Consider the following 21518-nt stretch of genomic DNA (forward strand, 5'->3'; position numbering starts at 1 on the left):
TATTTTATTTTATTTTATTTTATTTTATTTTATTTTATTTTATTCTATTTTATTTTACTTTTTATTTTATTTTATTTCATTATTTTGTTTTGTTTTATTTTATTTTATTTTATTTTGTTGGTGAATTATATTCTTACAAATCAAGCACAAAGTCTGAGCTTCCCTTTACCTTATTTGTTGTTCTCTGTATATGTGTTCTTTTTTTTTTTTTTTTTTGTATTTCTGTCACAGGCAATCAAGAAAAAAAATATATATATATTGTTTTACAAAAAAAAAAATTATATGTATAATTTTGATGGTTCATAATGGGAATTGACTCGTAATCATGCTTAGATTAGTGTATTTATGTGTGTGTGTTTATTTATATTTAAATAAAAGCTTGGACATCAGATGTTCGCAAATGTTTGATTTTGTTATTTGTTTAGTGGGTGACATGCTCTCCTAATAGGTTGTGATGACACTGTCTATGATCACATTGACCTGTCTCACACCTTTGTCCCCTAGTTCTGATTACTTAAACTATTTATACAATACAAACCAGTGGGCTTCATTCTCATATTCTAGCATTTACAGAATAACTTCACATTAGGTAACATTTTTCATTGTTTATAAGATAACAGAAAAATCTACATGTATGTATGTACCGCTAATGTGATAACAAAATCTAACTATGTTTTGTAATAGTTTAAATTTACACATGTAAGTGCACACACTTCTTGTGATCAGGCATCAAACATATACTTTCCACTGTAAATTATTTACTTTTTATCCATGTTAGGCTGCAGCTAACCATGAACACTAAACATAACCTGAATATATAAATAAACTAGTTGCTGCAAGATCTACGATCTGTACATTTTAGGTAGGTTTTTTTTTTTTGTGCCACAGGGTCACTTTACCTCACTAACTGCATGAGATAAGGAAGTAGGAGGGAAATACAGCTCCCTGTTATAAAAGGTGTTGTCCAAGCTGCTTATACCACCTCTGGACTTTACCATGTGGCGACTTCATCTCTGTCTCCTGGTAGCCCTTGCTGGTGAGTACATAAAGACCAGGACATATTTAAAACAGATTAAACTGCATGTTTTAGGGTTTGGTCATTATAACTGAGCACAATTCATTTTCCCATATAAGTTTGTACTTTAATGCTGGTTCATATGAAAGCAGAACATTAATATCTCTTTTTCTCCCCAATAGCCAGTGAGGCCATCAATTACGGTATGGAAACACTATAATGTACATCACCTATAAATCTACAAGGATTATCTCCTTATTCTAAGATTTACTATAATATTATTTTTATTATTGTATTTGATGTTTTAAAGATTTGTAAACTTAATTAGGATTCATTCAGATACATATTAGCATCCTGGTTCATAATTTTACATTTAAAATTTCTGAACTTTCTCAACGGCTAACATTTTAGAGCCTTTCCTGAACTCTAAAAAAACATATGAGTATAAATATGAGGGACTTGTGCGAGTGGGACGAGAACTGCCAGATTTGGTTGAGTCAGCGCTGAAGATGAGGTGCACTTTTAAAATCATTGGCGAATCACCACAAACCTTTGTGCTTCAGGTATCAACACTGTTGCTCCAATTCCATCATTTTTTTTCAATCTATCCTAGCTAAGTAATCTGATATATTTATTCTTAACTCAGCAGATAGTAAGAATAACTAGATCATGTGTCATAAAATGTGCTTTTCATTTTAATCTCAAATGTAGATGTTGAAGACTTTAATGGCTTACCCGGGAAAGGTGTCTTCAGCCCTTCCCAAAAGCTTACTAAGCGACTATCTGCCGAATTCAGCCAGCCAATCGTATTTGAATTCTCCAAAGGACAAATTACTGACATCCGCACAGCACCTGGAGTCTCAAACACAGTTGTAAATATTGTGAGGGGGATCCTTGGATTTCTACAAGTCACAGTCAAAACCACACAAAGTTTTTATGAACTGGTGGAGGTATGAAATCTACACATTAATTGAAAAAAACAGTCCTTAATAAGAGTATGACTCTATGGGGAAAACAAAATAATATGAATATTGAATTTTTGTATTTCTTTAGTTGGGAATTCATGGTGTATGTCAAAGCAGTTACACTGTTGAAGAAGACTCCAATGCCAAAGAACTGATAGTGAGCCAAATGGTTGATATTACCAACTGTCAACAGCCAGCTGCTTTATACCGAGGTATGGCTCTTGCCCCTGAAGACAAACTCAGTAAACAGGTGTGTTTCATTATATTTCAGTTATAAAGCTGAACATGAAAAGTCTGAAAGTTCAACCTTGAACTGATCTGAATGCTGTTTAAATTTACAGAGAGGCGAGAGTGTTGTTTCAACAGTGAAACACACTTACACAGTGAAGTCCACAGCAGATGGCGGTTTGATCACTAAAGCATTTGCTCAGGAGCGCCAGTATTTCACTCCATTCAATGTAAAGGGAGGAAACTCCAGACTGTTGGCATTGTAAGTATTTAAAACAGTCACCAGTTAACAAATTGTTGCAAGACTGCTGATAGTGCATGACGTTATGTTACTTTTTCCAGACGGGACATTGAGCTTCTCAAAGTTTCAGACACAACTGACAAAATAGTGACCGGACAGATGCAGAGCAGAGGCAACCTGATCTATAAGACAGAAAAGGACCTCAGACCAATTCCTGTTGTGATGATCAACTTGAACGAACCAATGCCAAAGGCAGACCTCCATGATCATACACTCATAAATATTCAAACATATTCAGACATGTAGATTAACTCATAAACGGATTTTGATTGTCCTGTACCCCAACAGATTTTAGATTTAATCAAGCGCTTGGCACAGGCTAACATATATCACGTGGACAGCGCGAGCAGCACAGATATTCTGAATCTAATTCAGTTGCTACGTGTGGCAACACTTGAGAATCTAGAGCAGTTATGGAAGCAGGTCTCAGGAAATGATGAGCACAGGTATTTTCTTTACACCTGTCTAAGTACTATGCAATCCTAGATCTTCTCCTACTGACTTCTTTTTATTTTTATTTTTTTGGTCTTCAGGAGGTGGTTCCTGGACTTGGTTGTGGAGGTAACAGATGAGAGGATCCTCAAATTCCTTGAAACCAGATTCAAAGCAGGAGACATTACAGCAAATGAGGCAGGACAGGCACTGGTAGTCGCATTTAACCACTTGTCTGCTGAGCCTGTGTCAGTGGCATTAGCTCAGGTGAGTCAGTGACCTAGTTAAATATTTGTTATACAATCATTAATGTCATGTTTATTTGCCTTCTTATGCTCTGTTCTGCTTTCCAGGAGTTCCTGACAATTCCTTTTAGTAAATCACATCCTCTCATGTGGAACACTGTAGTTTTGGCGTATGGGTCTTTAGTATACAGATACTGTGTGTATACTGATCCCTGTCCCATCACTGTGGTGCAGGTATCTGTGGTCTCCTACTTTTGTATGCCAGATGATTAATACAAATATCAGATTTTATATTCCGCAAGCTTTATGTGGAACTTATTACTCTGATTTTTACATTTACCATGTCGTTTGTGAATAATGTTATTCAGCCATTGTTGGATATGGCTACAAGTGGCCTGAGTAAAAACTCTGAGGAGGATATGGTCCTTGCACTGAAGGCCTTGGGAAATGCAGCTCATCCCTCCAGCATCAAGACTCTCCTAAAGTTCCTTCCAGGCTACACAGCGGGAGCTGAAAAGCTTCCAATAAGGGTACAGAGTGCTGCGGTCCAGTCATTCAGACTACTTGCAAGCAGGGACCCCCACAGTGTAAGTACAGTATTATACAGGGTATTCACACCCTTTGTGATTTTGCAAATGTATTAAAAAGAAAAAAAAAATGAAATATCACATTGATATATAAGTATTCAGACATTTGATATTTAGCTGAAATTTCGCTTGACGATCTTTGCAATGTTTCTACACTTGGATTGGAGTACACTTGGAATGACATATTCAGTTAATTAGACATGATTTTGAAAGGCACAAAGGTCTAACAGCTACAAATGCATATCATAGCAAAAAACCAAGCCATAAATCCCAGAGACCGCATTGGGTTGAGGCACAGATTTGGAGAAGGCTACAATAATAATAATAATAATAATAATAAATATAGCAGCAATTAAGGGATTGATTGTAGACCAATCCAACTGTAGACCAGACCAACTGTAGCAATGAGTAACTGAAGCCATTTTAAGATGATTGTAGTCAAAATGGCTGAAAAATCAAATACATCTACTAGTAATATTATTTAATGGCTTATCACTTTTGACCAATAGGTGGCGATGTTACCAAATTGATGTGGTGTGGTCAGTGTGAGGTGACAATGGCACATACCAAGCTTGGTGTCGATATATGTCAAAGTTTTGCAGAGACACTCATTAAAATAGGCTAGCATATGCTAAAGATATTAGTATTTTTTTGTAAATATCATAACTTTTGATCAAAAGGTGGCGCTGCTCCAAAACTTTTTGAGTTCCATCAAGGCATGGTGCCGAAGACCCATACCGAGTTTCGTAGTGATATGCTACTGCATTTGTAACATTTTACGACAAAATTCTAAAAGGCCGATGTCCAGAACATTGGGCATGGTTCAACTCTGCATTCTGCACTGAATCTAAAGAGACCAGTTTTGTTATTTTTGGCCATACCTTTCAGAAGTTATAAGCAAAAATATATTTTATTCATATCAATTTTTCATATCTTCAACTTGCCATGAGCAAGGGTATCAGAGGAAAAAAAATAAAAAATTCTGATTAACCTTTACGGTTCAAAAGTTATTAGCATAAATATTAGTGCAAATTTGGACAGTTAGTGGCGCTAGAGGGATTGTGTTAGAGACTTCAAACTAGCTATGGTGACAGATCAGACTGTCCTCTATCTGTGTGCCAAATTTCATAACTTTTCCGCAAGCGGTTCAATGGGCTACCATAGACTTCCAGACAACTAAGTACTGAGTTAAAGGGGTTGTTGAGCAGCTTTTTCAAAAGGCTTGATTGTATTTATGGGGTGCAGTGTAACGTGTTTATACTTTATTAAAAAAAAAAAACGCATTTTCAAATATTTTAAATATTTTATTCTACCCTGCTTTTTCCATTCTTCTCAAAACGGTCTATTGAATTCCTGGTTCTGTGAAGCCCCTCCCTCAGAAATGCACAATGGCCTCAAATTGGTTAGCTGGCCCAGTGTGTTGTGATTCGTTAACCGCCTAGTGCATATTGTCCAGAAACGACACACCCCATTACCATTACAGGTATTTCCGGGGGCGGGTTTATGTAAATATTGGAGATAGTGATGTCACAAACCCAGGAAGAAGCTTGTTGCAGTCCCTACTGGCCTTTTTTTCCCTTAAACAGTGATTGCTTTAAAAGAAAATATCTCCCTTTGCATTTAACTTTGAGCATCGTAATTTTGCAGATGTTGTTAATGCTCTAACAGCAACATTACACACTAACTAAAGTTTAAAAAGTGAAATCATAAACAACCACTTGTTTAAGGGCAAGCTTCCGGATCAGATTCACAGCGGCTTTGGTGCTTCAGCTATGACAGTCTTCATGATTGTTGCTTGTTCTCATTGGTTTGTTGGCATGCAAGTGATTTCATGCACAAGATAAGCTTTCATATACAAGGTGAGCTGTCCACGAATCATTCGCCCAAGTGGAAAAAATGCGCTGTTACCACCAGATCTCGATTGCCAAAAATCCCATTGTGTCTGATGCAGAACTAACTTGACAAAATGTGGCTGAAAAGTCCACTGAAAATATATCTTCTTACATGTTTCAGCTGGTTAATATGATAAAATTACTTTCCACTGCAAAACCATTTTCACATTTGCTAGTGAGTGTTAATATCCCATACTGGTTAGGTTTGGCAAGAATGTTGTTACAGGACCAATAAAAGATAATGATCCATAAGCAGATGCTACTTGATAAAATGAGTATAAATGTCTCCATCAGCAATGTCCACTTTCAACAGATGCAGACCATCTTCCTACTTCTTGTATGTGTGCAGGTGCAGGACATTGTCTTGAACCTCTTTGTACAAAGGACTCTTCCTGCTGAAATCCGCATGCTGGCCTGTATGGTGCTTCTAGAGACCAAGCCATCCATAGCTCTGATCTCAGTAATAAGTGAAGTCCTCTTGGAGGAAACTGACCTGCAGGTTGCCAGCTTCTCCTATTCTCTACTCAAAGGCATTTCCAAGTCCCGCACCCCTGATAATCAACATCTGTAAGCATGCTCAAAAGTGTACTGTGTTCTCCTCCTCTCCTTTCAGAACATCTGAATTGTCCTCATTCCTTTTTTTTTTTTTTTTTTTTAAAAGTCCACTGCCTGTAATATTGCCATAAAGATTCTTACCCCCAAACTTGGCCACCTGAGTTATCGCTACAGTAAGAATGTGCATTTGGACTGGTTCCATGGTGAGTTTACTTTACCTCTTGAATTGCTAGCTTGTTGTGCAACCTTTTAGTGACACTGGAAATGTTCTGATACTGTTTCTTGTCTCATTAGATGACTTTTTATTTGGGACATCTGCTGACATTTATATGCTGCAAAACGAGAGTCTCATACCCACAAAACTTATGCTTAAGGGAAAAATGCATTTCATTGGGAGAATATTGCAATTTCTTGAGGTAATCAAACCAAAGCAATAACATGCAGTGTAATTTTATGTACTGTATACCAAATTTTTATATGTAATCTTTTGTATATTTCCAGTTTGGTTTCCGTGCAGATGGACTCAAAGAGCTGTTAGTAGGAAAAACCCCTCAACTCAAGAAAGGAATCACAGATTTTGCCACTATAATGAATATTGTGAGCATCTTCAGCCTCAGAAATGAAAATGTTTCTAATGAAATGACCTATGAAATGTATGACTTATGTCAGTCATTCGATTAACATGCTTTGATCTTTGAAGCTCTCTGACTGGCAGAACCTACCAAAAGACAGACCTCTACTGACAGCGTATGCTCGCGTGTTTGGACAGGAAGCATTTTTAATGGATGTAAGAGAAGACTCTATTCAGAGCATCATAAAGGTATTCCACCATCTCGTTTTTTAATCATAAGGTGATAGAGACTTTTTTGATCTTGTTGATTCTTTATTTACATAGATTCAACTGAAAATCATGCATTTATTTTCTGCTCAGTCATTTAGTCCTTCTGCTGGGAAGGAGAGTAAGGTTTGGGAAAAGATTCAGGATGTTCAAAAAGGGACTTCCTGGCACTGGACCAAGCCACACCTTGTGTATGAAGCTCGATTCATACAGCCAACTTGTCTTGGTCTCCCAGTTGAAATCAGCAAATATTATTCAATAATAAATGCTATTACAGTGAAAGGTGAAGCTTTCTTCTACAATGTATTGTCAATTTCTCATAGGAGCTAAATGCAAAAATTATGATATATTCTATGTCTACAGCTAAAGCTGAAATCAATCCTCCTCCCAAGGAACATCTGGGTGAGCTGCTAAGCTCAGATATTTCCCTACACACAGATGGCTTTGTTGGGTAATGATCAAAAGTTATCAGTTATCATTCATTCATTAGACACTGATACATAGTGGTGTGGATGTAGCAACCTGCAAAACCAGTAGTACCCCTGCCACTGTATTATTTTGTTACTTGCAGTCAGCCATTATTTTATTCCTGGTTACTGAAATAAAGTGAGTACTATTTGATGATCATGGATCTCAGCATGCCGGTCTTCGTGAGACAACCCATTTAGTCTAAAATAAAACAGCATTTTTTTAGGCTACTGAAATAACTGCAATTTTAATATAGGTGATAGTGCATGAACACCATAAAAACCGTCCATGTGATATATATTCCAAGGTGTCTAAAGTCATATAATAGATAGCTTTGTGTGAGACTTCAACTTGTCAAATTCACAGGAGGTTCACTAAATAATAACAGAATTTTCATTTTTGGGTTCTTCCTGGCTTCTCTGTGCTGAAGGTTGACTTTCCTCCTGCTTACAGAGTGACAAAGGATCATTTTGTCTTTCATGGAATCAACACAGAACTTTTCCAGTGTGGCACTGAGCTGAAGAGTAAGATAGTAAGTGCCCTGCCATGGGCATTTGACTTGAAAATAAACAGGAAAGAGCAAAAGTATGAAATGAACTTAACTCCAATCAAAACGGTCACTGAGTTGTTTTCAGTCAAGTACGTTTTCCATGATTACTACAGCACCATTGTGATACGTGTCACCAAATATCCTGATGATTTCTCACTCTACATCCAACAGTTCTAATGTGTTCTCTGTTTTGAGAAATATTGAGGATCCTTCCTTATTCAAAATAACTCCCATGATGCCTGAGACAGAGGACTCCCAAAAGGGTCTGCCACTGGCCAGGATTTTACCCACTTCAAGGCATGATCAGGTACAACAGCCTTCACAATACTAGAACAAAATGGAGATGTTTGGAAAATCCTGCAAACTAAACAGCTGTGTTTTCTGTGGCAGACCAAGAATTCGGAGGTGAAATTCAGGCAATGTGCTGATGCCAAGATTTATGGAACTTCGGTCTGCATTGAGGCAGAAGCCAAACGAGCACACTACCTTCATGAATATCCTCTGTACTACTTCCTGGGACACACCCGGTTTTCATATCAATTAGAACCAGGTACCAGAAACTTGACTTAATTATTGATATAATCCAAAAATTATATTTAAATATTTGTGCCAGTAACTTGTTAATTGTTCCAAAGCTGAGGGTGCCAAACCCATTGAAAAAATTCAGATTCAGGTCACTGCTGGCAGAAAAAACCCTCCAGGAGTCAGTGAAATGATGAATCTCAGCCACAGAGTATTCAAGGTACCATGACTCAGCCATAACTCTTTATCATAGAAGCTGAATTGTTTTCAGTGGTGAACTCAGAATTAATGTAAGGATATTTTGTTATACATGCTCCTGTAGGACACAAGAGATGAGATCACCTCCTGTGGGGAAAACAATTTATCCAACTCATTCCCAGCATCTCAGGTGCAATACATCTGAATGACATCTGAAGTCTTTAATTCAAATAAAGTTGTTAAAAAAGAGGTTTTAATCGATCAAAATTTCCACTTATGTATTGTATGTATAATTGGACAGACAGACTGTGGCTTGATTACTACTGCACATATTGCAATGCACTATAAAGTTTTTATTCCCTAAGCTTTGTTTTAAAACTGCTGGTATATGAATTCAAACCAAATGATTCTATAGAATGCAGCTGTACTCCCTATTTATAGAGAAAAAAAAGAGCAGCAGTGAATTTGCCTTGCAAAATTAACTTGACATAATCTGATCTACAGAGTAACTATCAAGGAATTACACAATCATTTTATTTAAGCTCCATCTTTCTCACTATGCTGTAGGATTTAGATGCCACTCCAGAAAGTGTAATCACAGTAAAAGCACTTGGTCTAAGTCCGCCAGCAAAACCCCTGGGCTATGAAGGTGTAGCCTTTTATCTGCCAACAGCCCAAAGAGACAATATTGAAATGATTGTCTCTGACGTTGGTGAAGAGGCAAACTGGAAAATGTGTGCCAATGCAAACACAGATAAGAGTCAAACATCAGCAAAGGTAAAGGTCTTTTGAGCTTTCTGGTGCAACTCATTCTCATCAGTTTCCTTATTGCCTCATTGGTTTTCTTCTTGTGTGTTTAGGCCCATCTCAGATGGGGTGCAGAGTGTCAGACATATGATCTCTCTATGAGGGTGTCCGCAGCATGCCAGCCAGAGTCTAAACCTTCCATATATACCAAAATCACCTGGGGAGCTCTGCCCTCAGTGTTCACAATGATTGGTCAAAGGTAAAATCTCTTGATTTTCCTGAAATACTAATGTACGGCATGAAATTGCTACTTTTTATAAGATTTAAAATTTGTTTTCACATAACGTTCCCTCAGAATTCAAGAGTACGTGCCTGGCATTTCTTATATAATGGGTTTCTACCAGAAATATGAGAAAAACCCAGAACGGCAGGCAGCTGTCACTGTTGTTGTGTCCTCATCACAGACCTTCGACATGAGAGTGAAAATTCCAGAGGTTGTTGTCTTACAAATACATCATATGTCTTTTCTATTTCAAATATGTCTCATTGCCTTCCTGCTTTTTTAGGTTGATAAAATATTATTTTGTCCACTCTAGCGAACTATCTACAAAAAGGCAATTCCATCACCAATCGATCTTGCGGGGTTTGAAGCTGTGAACTTCACCATATCAACCTAACAGGTTCATTTATGAACTATGGATCAGAAAACTGTGCCTGTTCTTGTGTATTTGTGTAAACTCAGTATCTTACTGTTTTTCTCTTAACAGGCTGGTGTTACAGAGCACTTCTGGAAGACAAATCCGGACACATAGTAAAATGGATCATCAAATGTTCTGAATTGTTTGAGTATTGAATATTCCTGACAATTTATTAATGACTGATTTGGATATCGAAAGATATTTGCTAAAAACATTAATTTTGAATTATATGCCAAATAAATGAAGTGTGAATCAAGAGTTCAGTGTGACAGTAATTCATTATGTTCAGACTGATCATTATATTCCAGCCTAGAGTTGATTAGATTGTAGATCATTTGTAAAATCTGCTTCATGTTCAGAATGTCAAAAGATTGGTACATCAATTGTAAATAAATGTATTTGATCAAAATGTTGCTTTTGTGAAATGGTACCTTGCCACCTCAACTCTCCTCTGATATAGACCACAATAAAAGTCATCACCTCTCCTGGAAGCTCCAAGAGTCTCCCACTTATTAATAGCAGATCCCTAACTCCCACAAATTATATGCCATATCCCAGAAATTGAGTGAGAGAAGAGTCCAATTTCCAGTTGTCCCCTGGCCAGATGAAACCAGCATGGTGTGATTTAATTCCATACTTCTTGTAGCATTTGCTGAGGAACTGATCCAATGGCTGACAAGGCCTTCACATGAGATCTGTCTCTAGGGCTTGTCTAGTTGTCATGGTCTCAGCTGACATTCAGGGCTGTAGAGGTCATCTCTAGGTCTAGTCTGGATATGGACTGGACCTGGGTGACTGCAGTGACCATCTGACTTGGATACAGACTGGATCCGTGTGGCTACAGTGACCTCGGAAAAAGAATGAAAGAGACTAATATTAGCGTAGATGCCATTCTTCTTACAATGTAGTAGGGGTGTAATGATTCATAGATATGGATTGATACAATGTCTGACGATACGATGCATCGATGCCACACTTAATATATCGATATCAGTAATATAAATAGGTACCTTATTTGGCACTTTACACATTTTCACATAATGTCCGTCTATGCATTACCGCCAAAAGGTGCATTCTCGTTCAAACTCAGGGATCAAGACTCGGTATTAAGACTGGGATTTTTTGTGGAACAGTCGAGCGCTGTATGAAGCATCTGAAGCACGCACACACAGACAGCCACACCGCGTGAATACTAAATTGAGCTCTCTTCCACTTTTTTTGTGCATGGATGAATAAATACAGACAAAATTACATCAAAATGCGCGTTTTAGTCGGTTAGTCATATGTCTTAACGTAAACAGTTTAGAAAGAAAAGGCATGTGTATATTAAATCCGTGCTTGGTTCTTAAAGTGAAAGCAATCTAATAATAAATATAATGCTGTCAAAGAAAAATATAAGTGCTCACTGCTCCTGACTAAATAAGCTTCGTAAAATCAAAAATGATTCATCTATATTTAATTTATACAGTGAAGACTATGCAGTTATTTTACATTTGATTACTACATTACTGTACCATACCTTAAAATTTATTTTAGACTGAGCTGAAAACCTGAAAAGCAGTTTATTTAACTGTTTTAAAGTTTATTGAACTTGTGTCTTTGATGTATTGTATTTATTTTCTGCTATTGCTCATAATTTGGTTACCTGTAGAAAAGATTTTTAGCACTGAGCCCATAGTAGCAGTCAGAATTGTTTTTCCAATTGTTTATTTTCAGTATTATATTAAAAAAAAAAATGTGTAGGCTTATTTTTTTGTTGTGAATATCCCAATTGAGGTACACAATGTGAAAAGTTTAGATAAATGTTCATGTTATATATTTTGGTTGCATTTGTGAGTTAATAAAAATGTAGATGGTTGTTTAAAATAGATGTATAATATCAAAATATCGATATATCGACCGATATACTTCTGTATCGAATCGAATCGTATCGTAGAATTTTTTGAGGTATCGGCAAATATCGTATTGCTGGGTATGAGAATCAATATCGTATCGTATCGTGACGAACCATCCGGTTTACACCCCTACAATGTAGCGAGTACATCGGGTGTTATGGGAAGTGTTCCCGGTTCTGGTTGACCTAATTAATGCAGCCTAACAATCCTTTAACATATCTGAATTATAGTAATGTGATAGTGTGTTATGTGTATGCCAGGTTATAGAGATGGGTTTTTGATCTAGATTTTAACTGACAGAGTGTGTCTGTCTCCTGAATAATGTGATGTAGAGTGTTCCAGAATTTTGGCGATAAATAGGTAAAGGATCTGCCACCTGCAGTTGATTTTGAAATTCTAGGCATTATCAAATTGCCGGAGTTTTGAGAATGCAGTGGACGTGGAGGATTATAATGCATTAAGAGCTTGTTCAAATACTTAGGTGTTAAACCACTCCAAAACCACTTTATAAGTAATGAGCAAGATTTTAAAATCTATACAAAGTTTAATAGGAAGCCAGTGCAGTGTTGACAGAATCGGGCTAATATGGTCATACTTCCTGGTTCTAGAAAGAACTCCAGCTGCTGCATTTTGGACCAGCTGGAGTTTGTTTATTAAGCATGCAGAAAAATCACCCAATAAAGCATTACAATAATCTAACCTTGAGGTCATAAATGCATGAATTAACATTTCTGCATTTGACATTGAGAGCATAGATCATAATTAAGATATATTTTTGAGATGGAAAAATGCAGTTTTACAAATGCTAGACACGTGGCTTTCTAAGGAAAGGTTGCTATCAAATAGCACACCTAGGTTCCTAACTGATGACGAAGAATTGACAGAGCAGCCATCAAATCTTAGACAGCGTTCTAGGTCATTACATGCAGAGCTTTTAGGTCCTATAAATTAACACCTCTGTTTTTTTCAGAAGTTAGCAGTAAGAAATTACTCGTCATCCAGTTTTTTTATATCGACTATGCATTCATTTAGTTTTTCAAATTGGTATGTTTCGCCGAGCCGTGAAGAAATATATCATCAGCATAACAGTGAAAGCTAACACCGTGTTTTCTGATGATATTTCCCAAGGGTAACATGTAAAGCGTGAAAAGTAATGGCCCTAGTACTGAGCCTTGAGGTACTCCATACTGCACTTGTGATCGAAATGATACCTTCCAAGGACAAGAGTGTTAAGAATTTGTTAAAATGGTAGGAGTGGGGTAATTTGAGCCACTGGCCCTGGGGTAAGTTGAGCCCATGGTTAACCCCTTCTTATGATTATAAAGTATTATTTGACTGCAGTTCTACGTTATATTTCATTCATTTTATACCAAACATGATTTTGATTTTTTCTTCGTTTTGAACTTGATTTTGTTCTCTAAATTTTAAATAGGCCTTATTTAATGAAAATTGGTCACTAGAATTATGAAATTTCCCACCAATATTTATAAGTACTATTAGCCCATTTCTGTAAGGACAGTTGCAGTCTTTTTTTTTTTTTTTTTCAATTTAAATCTTTTGTTCTAAAATTGTTAAATAACTTAAAAAAAATGCCTTCAAAGTTGTGAATGTATCTTTAAATGAAACTTTTAAGAAGTCATCCATCCATCCATTGTATTGTCCTTTTTAGGGTTGTGGGGAGCTGGATCCTAACCCAGCATCTTGAGCCACAGGTTTTAGAAACTCCCTGGATGAACGGCCAGTCCATCACAAGGCTCACACATAGATTTTAAGAAGTCATTCTTATTAAATTTCTCTTTCTTTGATTTAGCATGAGGTGAAAATGTTCTGTTTTACTTCAGCATAGTCAGTGGCATAGTTAACTCCATGTGGCTCAACTTAAACTCTCCCTAGGCTCAATTTGCCACTCATTGGGGGCAAGTTGAGCAAAGGACCACTTTTTTTTTTTTTTTTTTTTTTTTTGTAAAGCCATATTTTGAAAGCAGTTTGCTTTTGACCCAAAAGTCATTATTCCCAAAAATGCATCCTGAAATTTATGTACATATTTAAGTTGGACCCATTACTGTCATGTGCTCACGGCGTAAGTAAAAACTGGCTCAACTCAATCCACCCTCCTCTATACACAAGACTAGATAATGATCTAAGATATAATTGCTCTGCTGCAGACTTTCAATGCCATTGACATCAAAAGTGACAGCATTAAATCTTAAAGTATGACTATGAGAATGAGTCGCCCCTGACATGTGTTGTCTAACCCGAACAAAGTTTAGAATATCTATAAATGCTGATCCCAATGCATCTTTTTCATTATCGACATGTATATTAAAATTGCCATCAATTAAGTCTTTATCTGCAACCAGCACTCTGAAATCAGCAAATTCTTTGAAGTCTGTTTGGTGCCCTGATGCCCTGTAAACAGTAGCCAGTACAAATGTCAATAGGGATTTATCATTAGCACCATTACTTCAAAAAAATTATACATGAAATATAATGACAAATGAAACAAAAAAGCATGTTGAATTGCACTGAAAAAAGTAATGCATCTTTAAAAAGTAAAGGCATTGCATTAACAGTGCTTGCATTTTTATGCCTTGTATTTTCAGGGCTTGCATTTTTAGGGGCTGAAATTTAACAGTTGTTTATTTAAGCTGTCAATATTTCAATTCAAAACATGTCACACACATTTTCATAATTAAAAATTCTAAAATTCATATTCACCTTCCAGAGTTCACTTCCGAAATATTCAGTCTGTTTAAAAATATGATGCATAATATTCGACAGGCAGTTTTCAGCCCATTTTATTTCACTTTACAAATTCGCTTCCACTTATTCAGTGGTTCAAATTCAGCATTGCACATCCGGGAACTGCAGGAATAATAGTAGATTACCATGCATGATCTGCATCTGCTGTTTGTCAGTCACTCACCAGTAGGTGGCGCAAGTGGATGTTTTGTCCAATTGTCTATGAAACATAGGGTGACCAAACGTGCCATTTTCCCAGGACACGTCCTGGGCAGGATTTCTATATTGCCTAAAATATCCATGTTTTGGCTTTGTTTGCGCTGCACAGACCAATTGTTGTATGACAAAGTACCATGACAGCTCTAGAGAGCAGACGGCTTCTTGTGCTTTTGAATCACTCTCACAGTACTTTGATGTCATACAGCAATCAGTACGCTCAGTGCTGCTTCAAGTCGAAAACTAATATGTATATCTACTGTATTTGCATCGCTTTGACCGTTCACTTTAGATCCCACCTTCTCACGCACCACGATTGGTCGATTACGTACAATGTCTGCATGTTATTGGTCAAACGATCACTACCTTCATTAAGTATGAAAACAGGAAACCAAAGCCAAAACCTGGATATTTTAGGGAATATAGAAGTCCTGGTCAGGACGTGTCCTGGGAAAATTACACGTTTGGTCACCCTAATGAAACCCATGTTATTCCGCAGCACCACTTAGACATCGAACATCGTTAGTGCCGACATGAATAACAATCTTACTGAATTTAGGTTTAGCATTAGCCAGCAGTTTTAAATTTGCCAAAATGTCAGGCTCTCTGGCGCCTGGTAAAAGTTAGACCAGGGTTTCTAGGGCCGAATTCTGCCAACAATACCAAGCCAAAGGCCACTGACCTATATATATATATATATATATATATATATATATATATATATATATATATGGCGGGGTGGTGCTTTTTTACGACACAAGTACATGTTTTTTTTTTTTTACTGTAGATTAAACCCAGGGAAAAATACTCAAACCACTCAACAATTCGGTAATGAAGCACACAGGTTCAGTTCCCTCATAGAATTAGGCAGAGACATGAGTAAAGTATATAAAAAATACAAATGTTTATTAATACAGAAATGGGTTAAAATACTGGACACTAAAGTCAAAGACGCTAGAAACCCCACTTCACACAAGAAAACAAATTACGAACAGAAAAGTAATAATAATACAAACCAACTTTATATACACATGTTTGGTATATCTGTAAAACAAAAACTGAAATAATACCAGCAAGGCTGAGGTTCCCAGCGGCAGGGATCAAGAGTTTGGTTTTACAAGGGCACTTCCACACACACACACACACACACACACACACACACCTGTGCACTCTGATCACACCATCAAACACACCAAACAAACTTTACTTGAACAGAAGAAAAGAAAACAACAAAATATTAAATGGTTTAAATCAAAGAAAAACAAAGAGACAGGGGCTAGTTTTTATTTCTTATACAAACGAAAAGAGATGGTCAAGCCACCCATAACAGACCAAAAATATGAAGCAGGGCATTAAAATGGCACAATAAGAAACAGATAAGCAGTCCCCTTTAATTAATGGTGACGACGGTGTCTGAGCGGCTGTATAAACAGCAGCACTTTAACAGTGCGAAGACAGCAGCAAACAATCACAGCATAGAACAAGAGGGAGAATCCTACAATGAACCCAAAAGGGGATGTTACCAGTCATAATATTGTCCCCACTCCCATTTATAATTGTGTTTAAAACACTTACCATCAGACAGAACGCTTTACAGGCACAGGTTTGTCACAGTCATACCCACAATAACACAATGGGATAAAGGACATCATGCCTATTTAGCATGTGACAAAATGTTATGCCCCATAAACATACTAGCCCAATATAATGAGCTCTTTTAAAGACACATACCTGAGAGGCAAACGGTCATCAAATCCACTAAGCAGCACCGAAGGGCACCAGCACCAGAACAAAAGCTGCACTAAAGCCACCGTCAACACATGCAAACAAAAGTGGAAAAAAGGATGTGACACATTCCAGGTAACAGCCAATCGTCCTTTAAATAGAAGATACAACTCGCTGATAGGCAAACACTGCTGTCAATCACCTAGTTCCGTTACAGTCCCTCCGCCCCAAATTATAACCAAATTCACATTTGAATCATCTGTTTGCAGTATCCACTTTTCTTTACTTCACACTTGGCATGCTTTTGCTGTCACATCGTATCTACACTGGACACTACAAAGCATTGCAAATCATTTGAACTGTGTGTCAACACATCATAAATAGAACGAGTCAGCAGTTTTCTGTCGGGGATTTGTCACGCTGTGCTGTGCCGCATCCAGTGTAGACAGCATCACTGATTACAATAAGTTCTATTGTATTTTGTTCCGCCGTGCCGCTCGCGTCCAGCTTAGACACGATGTAAGTTAATGTCGCTTTCTGATGCTGCGTTTGAATTTTCATGCCACATTATTTGAAATTAGAGTGGGCCAAACATTTTTCTCTTCGCCCATTGAGGAGCCCTGCATTAGACTATGGTGGCTGGTGTCTTTATTTTCACGTTCTGTACAATAGAATCGCCAATAACTAGGGCTCTTTCATCGGGTTTCTCAGTGGGTGCGCCCCAGAGACAGATCCCCAGTGACAATCTTTTTTAATCATTCTCAGGGACTTTAATAAAGCAAACCTCACACGTGAACTGCCAAAATTTAAACAACACATTACATGCCCCACCAGAGACAAAAATATTTTGGACCACTGCTACACCACAATAAAGGATGCATATCGCTCCATCTCCAGAGCAGCTTTAGGACTCTCTGACCACTGCCTGGTTCATCTTCTTTCAACATACAGGCAAAAACTTAAATCTGCTAAGCCTGTCTTAAGGACTGGACCAGAGAGATGGACCAACGAAACAGGGCGAGAATTGCAAGCCTGTTTCGACTGCACTGATTGGAGTGTTTTTGAAGCTGCTACCACTGATCTGGATGAGCGCACAGATTCTGTAAGATCATACATTAGTTTATGTGAGGATATGTGCATTCCTATCATGACTCATTTAACGTACAATAAAAAAAAAAACATGGTTCACAGCAAAACTCGGGAAGCTTCGTCAGGCCAAAGAGGATGCCTACAGAAGTGGGGACACAGCCTTGTAAAATCAGGCCAGAAACACACTGAATAAGAAGATTAGAGTGGCTAAGAGGAGCTACACTAAAAAGCTGGAAAACCAGTTTTCAGCTAACGACCCTGCTTCAGTTAGGAAAGGTCTGAAAGACATCACAAACTACAAGACACCATCCCCCAGCACTGAGGAAAATTGACAACTTGCTGAAGACCTGAATGAGTTTTATTGTAGATTTGAAACTCCCGGTCTCACACCCCACACCGCCTTGACTGACTCTCTACACAGCCATCAACACCTCCACCAACCCCTCTCTTCCCCACTTCTGCACTTCAGATCAGTGAAGTTAATGTGCGTCAAGTCTTCATGAAGCAGAAGAGAAAGAAAGGGCCAGGCCTAGATGATGTTTCATCAGCCTGTCTGAAATCCTGTGCTGACCAGCTGGCCCAAATTTTTTCACAGATCTTCAACAGGTCACTGGAGCTGTGCACAGTCCCTGCCTGCTTCAAACACTCCACCATCATCCCCATCCCAAAAAAAACTACATGACTAAAATGACTACAGACCTGTTGCTTTAACGTCTGTGGTGATGAAGTCGTTTGAAAGACTGGTGTTGGCTTATCTGAAGGACATCACTGGACCCCTTGCTGAATGCCCTGCAGTTTTCTTACAGAGCAAACAGGTCAGTGGATGATGCAATGGGACTGCACTACATCCTGCAACATTTAAACAAATCAGGGACTCATGCAAGGATCCTGTTTTTGGACTTCAGTTCAGGCTTCAACCATCATCCCAACACTCCTCCAGACCAAACTAACCCAGCTTTCTGTTCCTAGCTCCATCTGTCAGTAGATCACCAGCTTTCTAACAGATAGACAACAGCTAGTGAGAATTGGTAAATTCACATCCAACACCCGCACGATCAGCACTGGCGCTCCCGGGGATGTGTGCTCTCCAAACTGCTCTTCTCCTTAGAAATCCGGCCGGGGTTGATCAGGCCCCAATCTGCGTCTAAGTAGCAACTGCACATGGATCAGTTCCCACACCCCTCGTACGACTGGGAGAGGTGGAGGTACTGTTTCACTTGTTCCCACACACCTCGTACGACTGGGAGAGGTGGAGGTACTGGTCTCCTTATATCGAAAGATTGGAAATTTGATCTTCAACCATCACCTACAGGTAACCGTTCATTTGAATCACATGCAATTACTGTAACCCACCCTGTTAAAATCCATCGTCTCCCAGGTCAACTGGGAAACTTCTTGGAGGAGTTGGATGTGCTGCTATCAAACTATCCTGAAGATGGTACTCCTCTGGTACTGCTTGGTGACTTCAACATCCACCTAGATAAACCCCAGGCTGCGAACTTCAACACTCTGCTCGCCTCATTTGATCTCAAGCGAGTGTCTACTACAGCGACTCACAAATTGGGCAACAAACTGGACCTCATCTACACATGCTGTTGCTCCGTGGACAACTCTTTAGTTGCTTCACTGCACACCTCAGACCACTTCCTCATTACTGCTAACCTAGCACTTACTCCTGAAGTGGCACACTATTGTAATGCTCTCCTGGTGGGCCTTCCTGCATGTACTATCAATTATCAGCAAACAATCCATAATGCAGCAGCGAGGGTTGTCTTCAATGAGCCAAAAACAGCTCACGTTACTCCTCTCCTCATCAGGTTACACTGGCTACCAGTAAATTCAAGGTACTGATGCTTGCCTACAAGACGACCACTGGCACGGCACCAACATACCTAAGCTCATTAGTTCAATCTTATGCGCCCTCCAGAAGTTTGCACTCTGCAAGTGAACGACGCCTTGTGGTGCCATCCCAAAGAGGTTCAAAATCACTCTCACGGACCTTTTCCTGGACTGAGCCCAGCTGGTGGAATGACCTCCCGATCTCAATTCGAACAGCTGAGTCTTTACTCATTTTCAAAAAACATCTAAAGACTCTTAACCAACTAATACTAGTACTTACCTTTTCTTTTCTTGTCTATTATATTCTTAAAAAAAAAAACCCTGGCTACGTGTTCTGTACTAGACTAACTGAGACTTGTCATAGCACTTGTATACCATTGTTGTTCTCTTGTTGATCTGATTGCTTCTATTGTTCATATTTGTAAGTCGCTTTGTATAAAAGCGTCTGCTAAATGATTAAATGTAAATGTAAATTTATCAGGCCTCGTGATCCTAAGTGTTTTTTTTTTTTTTTTCAGCTTCACAGCTGTTCTTTTTGCTGGACCTGTGATCCCTAGCCAACTGAAAACTGACTGGCTTGTAAAGCCCCTGCAGTCCACCTCTATATGCTCACATAGCTAATGATCATGTCTGGCTGGAATAGACCTAATGTTGTTGCAATATGTGGCAGGAACTGTTTGCCCTGGTTAACTTTTAACACTCAGAAGTTCTGTAGAGGAGACCCAACATTATTTTAGCTTGTACCTGGTGTTTCTTTCCAGCTTTCACAAAATGATTTTTTGGTGAAACATGTTTACACTAAAAGAGTTCATTTTAAATCTATAAAATCAATTAAACATATCTTATGATTTAAATATGAGTTTAAAAAAAGTATAATGTATCTGCATAACTACATTTGGTACCACAAATAAAACTGAGTAGACCCAATTAGTTATTTAAACTTAAACATTTTAAATTTAACTCAAATATTTGAGTTGTCACACTTTGCTGCGGGAGGAACGAGAGAGAAACAGCTTGCTGACAGATAGACAACAGCTAGTGAGAATTGATAAATTCACATCCAACACCCGCAACATCAGCACTGGCACTCCTCAGGGATGTGTGTTCTCCCCACTGCTCTTCTGCTTGTATTCCAATGACTGCACCTCTACTGACCCCTCTGTCAAACTCCTGAAGTTTGTGGACGACCATACAGTCATCTACAGGCCTCATCCAGGATGGTGACAAGTCTGCTTACAGACAGGAGGTGGCTGTCTGGTGCAGTTATAACAACCTGGAGCTTAACATGCTTAAAACTGGAGATGAAAGTGGACTTCAGGAGAAACCCCCCTGCACTCCCCCCACTCACCATCATGAATAGCATTGTAACAACAGTGGAGTCATTCAGGTTCCTTGGCACCACCATTTCTCATGACCTGAAATGGGACAATCACATTGACATTGTGAAAAAGGCCCAGCAGAGGTTTTACTTCCTTCGCCAGCTGAGGAAGTTCAATCTGCCACAGGAGCTGCTGATACAGTTCTACTCAGCCATCAGTGAAACCATCCTCTGCACTTCTATAACTGTCTGGTTGAGTAAATCACTGGCACAATGCTTCCCACTCTCCAAGAACTGCACTCATTCAGAGTGAGTAAAAGAGCTGGTAAAATCATTCTGGACCCCTCACACCCAGCACAGTCCCTTTGAACTGTTGCCGTCTGGCCGGCCCTACAGAGCACTGAACACCAAAACAGCCAGACATAGGAAAAGTTTCTTCCCTCAGGACATCTA

General features: G+C 38.5%; 1 protein-coding gene and 1 long non-coding RNA gene across 2 annotated transcripts; one reads left to right on the top strand and one right to left on the bottom strand.

Annotated features, from left to right (window-relative positions):
• Positions 1-895: 895 nt before the first annotated feature.
• vtg3 (vitellogenin 3, phosvitinless) lies at positions 896-10650 on the top strand. Its single transcript, XM_042766001.1, is given in 28 exon segments — positions 896-1036; positions 1198-1218; positions 1427-1578; positions 1714-1965; positions 2069-2230; positions 2322-2470; positions 2551-2701; positions 2798-2955; positions 3043-3208; positions 3295-3420; positions 3555-3773; positions 6015-6248; positions 6327-6423; positions 6515-6636; positions 6722-6817; positions 6921-7040; positions 7152-7341; positions 7422-7509; positions 7980-8165; positions 8248-8383; positions 8467-8626; positions 8712-8818; positions 8921-8986; positions 9364-9573; positions 9657-9802; positions 9899-10037; positions 10140-10223; positions 10311-10650. Coding segments are annotated over 27 exon segments (3774 nt in total). The 5' UTR covers positions 896-996; the 3' UTR covers positions 10221-10223; positions 10311-10650.
• Positions 10651-15997: 5347 nt separating this feature from the next.
• LOC122146713 lies at positions 15998-16960 on the bottom strand. Its single transcript, XR_006161229.1, has 3 exons — positions 16826-16960; positions 16670-16748; positions 15998-16589 (listed from the first exon to the last, which is right to left on the bottom strand). It is a non-coding gene; the product is annotated as an uncharacterized LOC122146713 (long non-coding RNA).
• Positions 16961-21518: the final 4558 nt, after the last annotated feature.

The sequence above is a fragment of the Cyprinus carpio genome, chromosome A11, assembly GCF_018340385.1.
Source record: "Cyprinus carpio isolate SPL01 chromosome A11, ASM1834038v1, whole genome shotgun sequence".
NCBI lineage: Eukaryota > Metazoa > Chordata > Actinopteri > Cypriniformes > Cyprinidae > Cyprinus > Cyprinus carpio.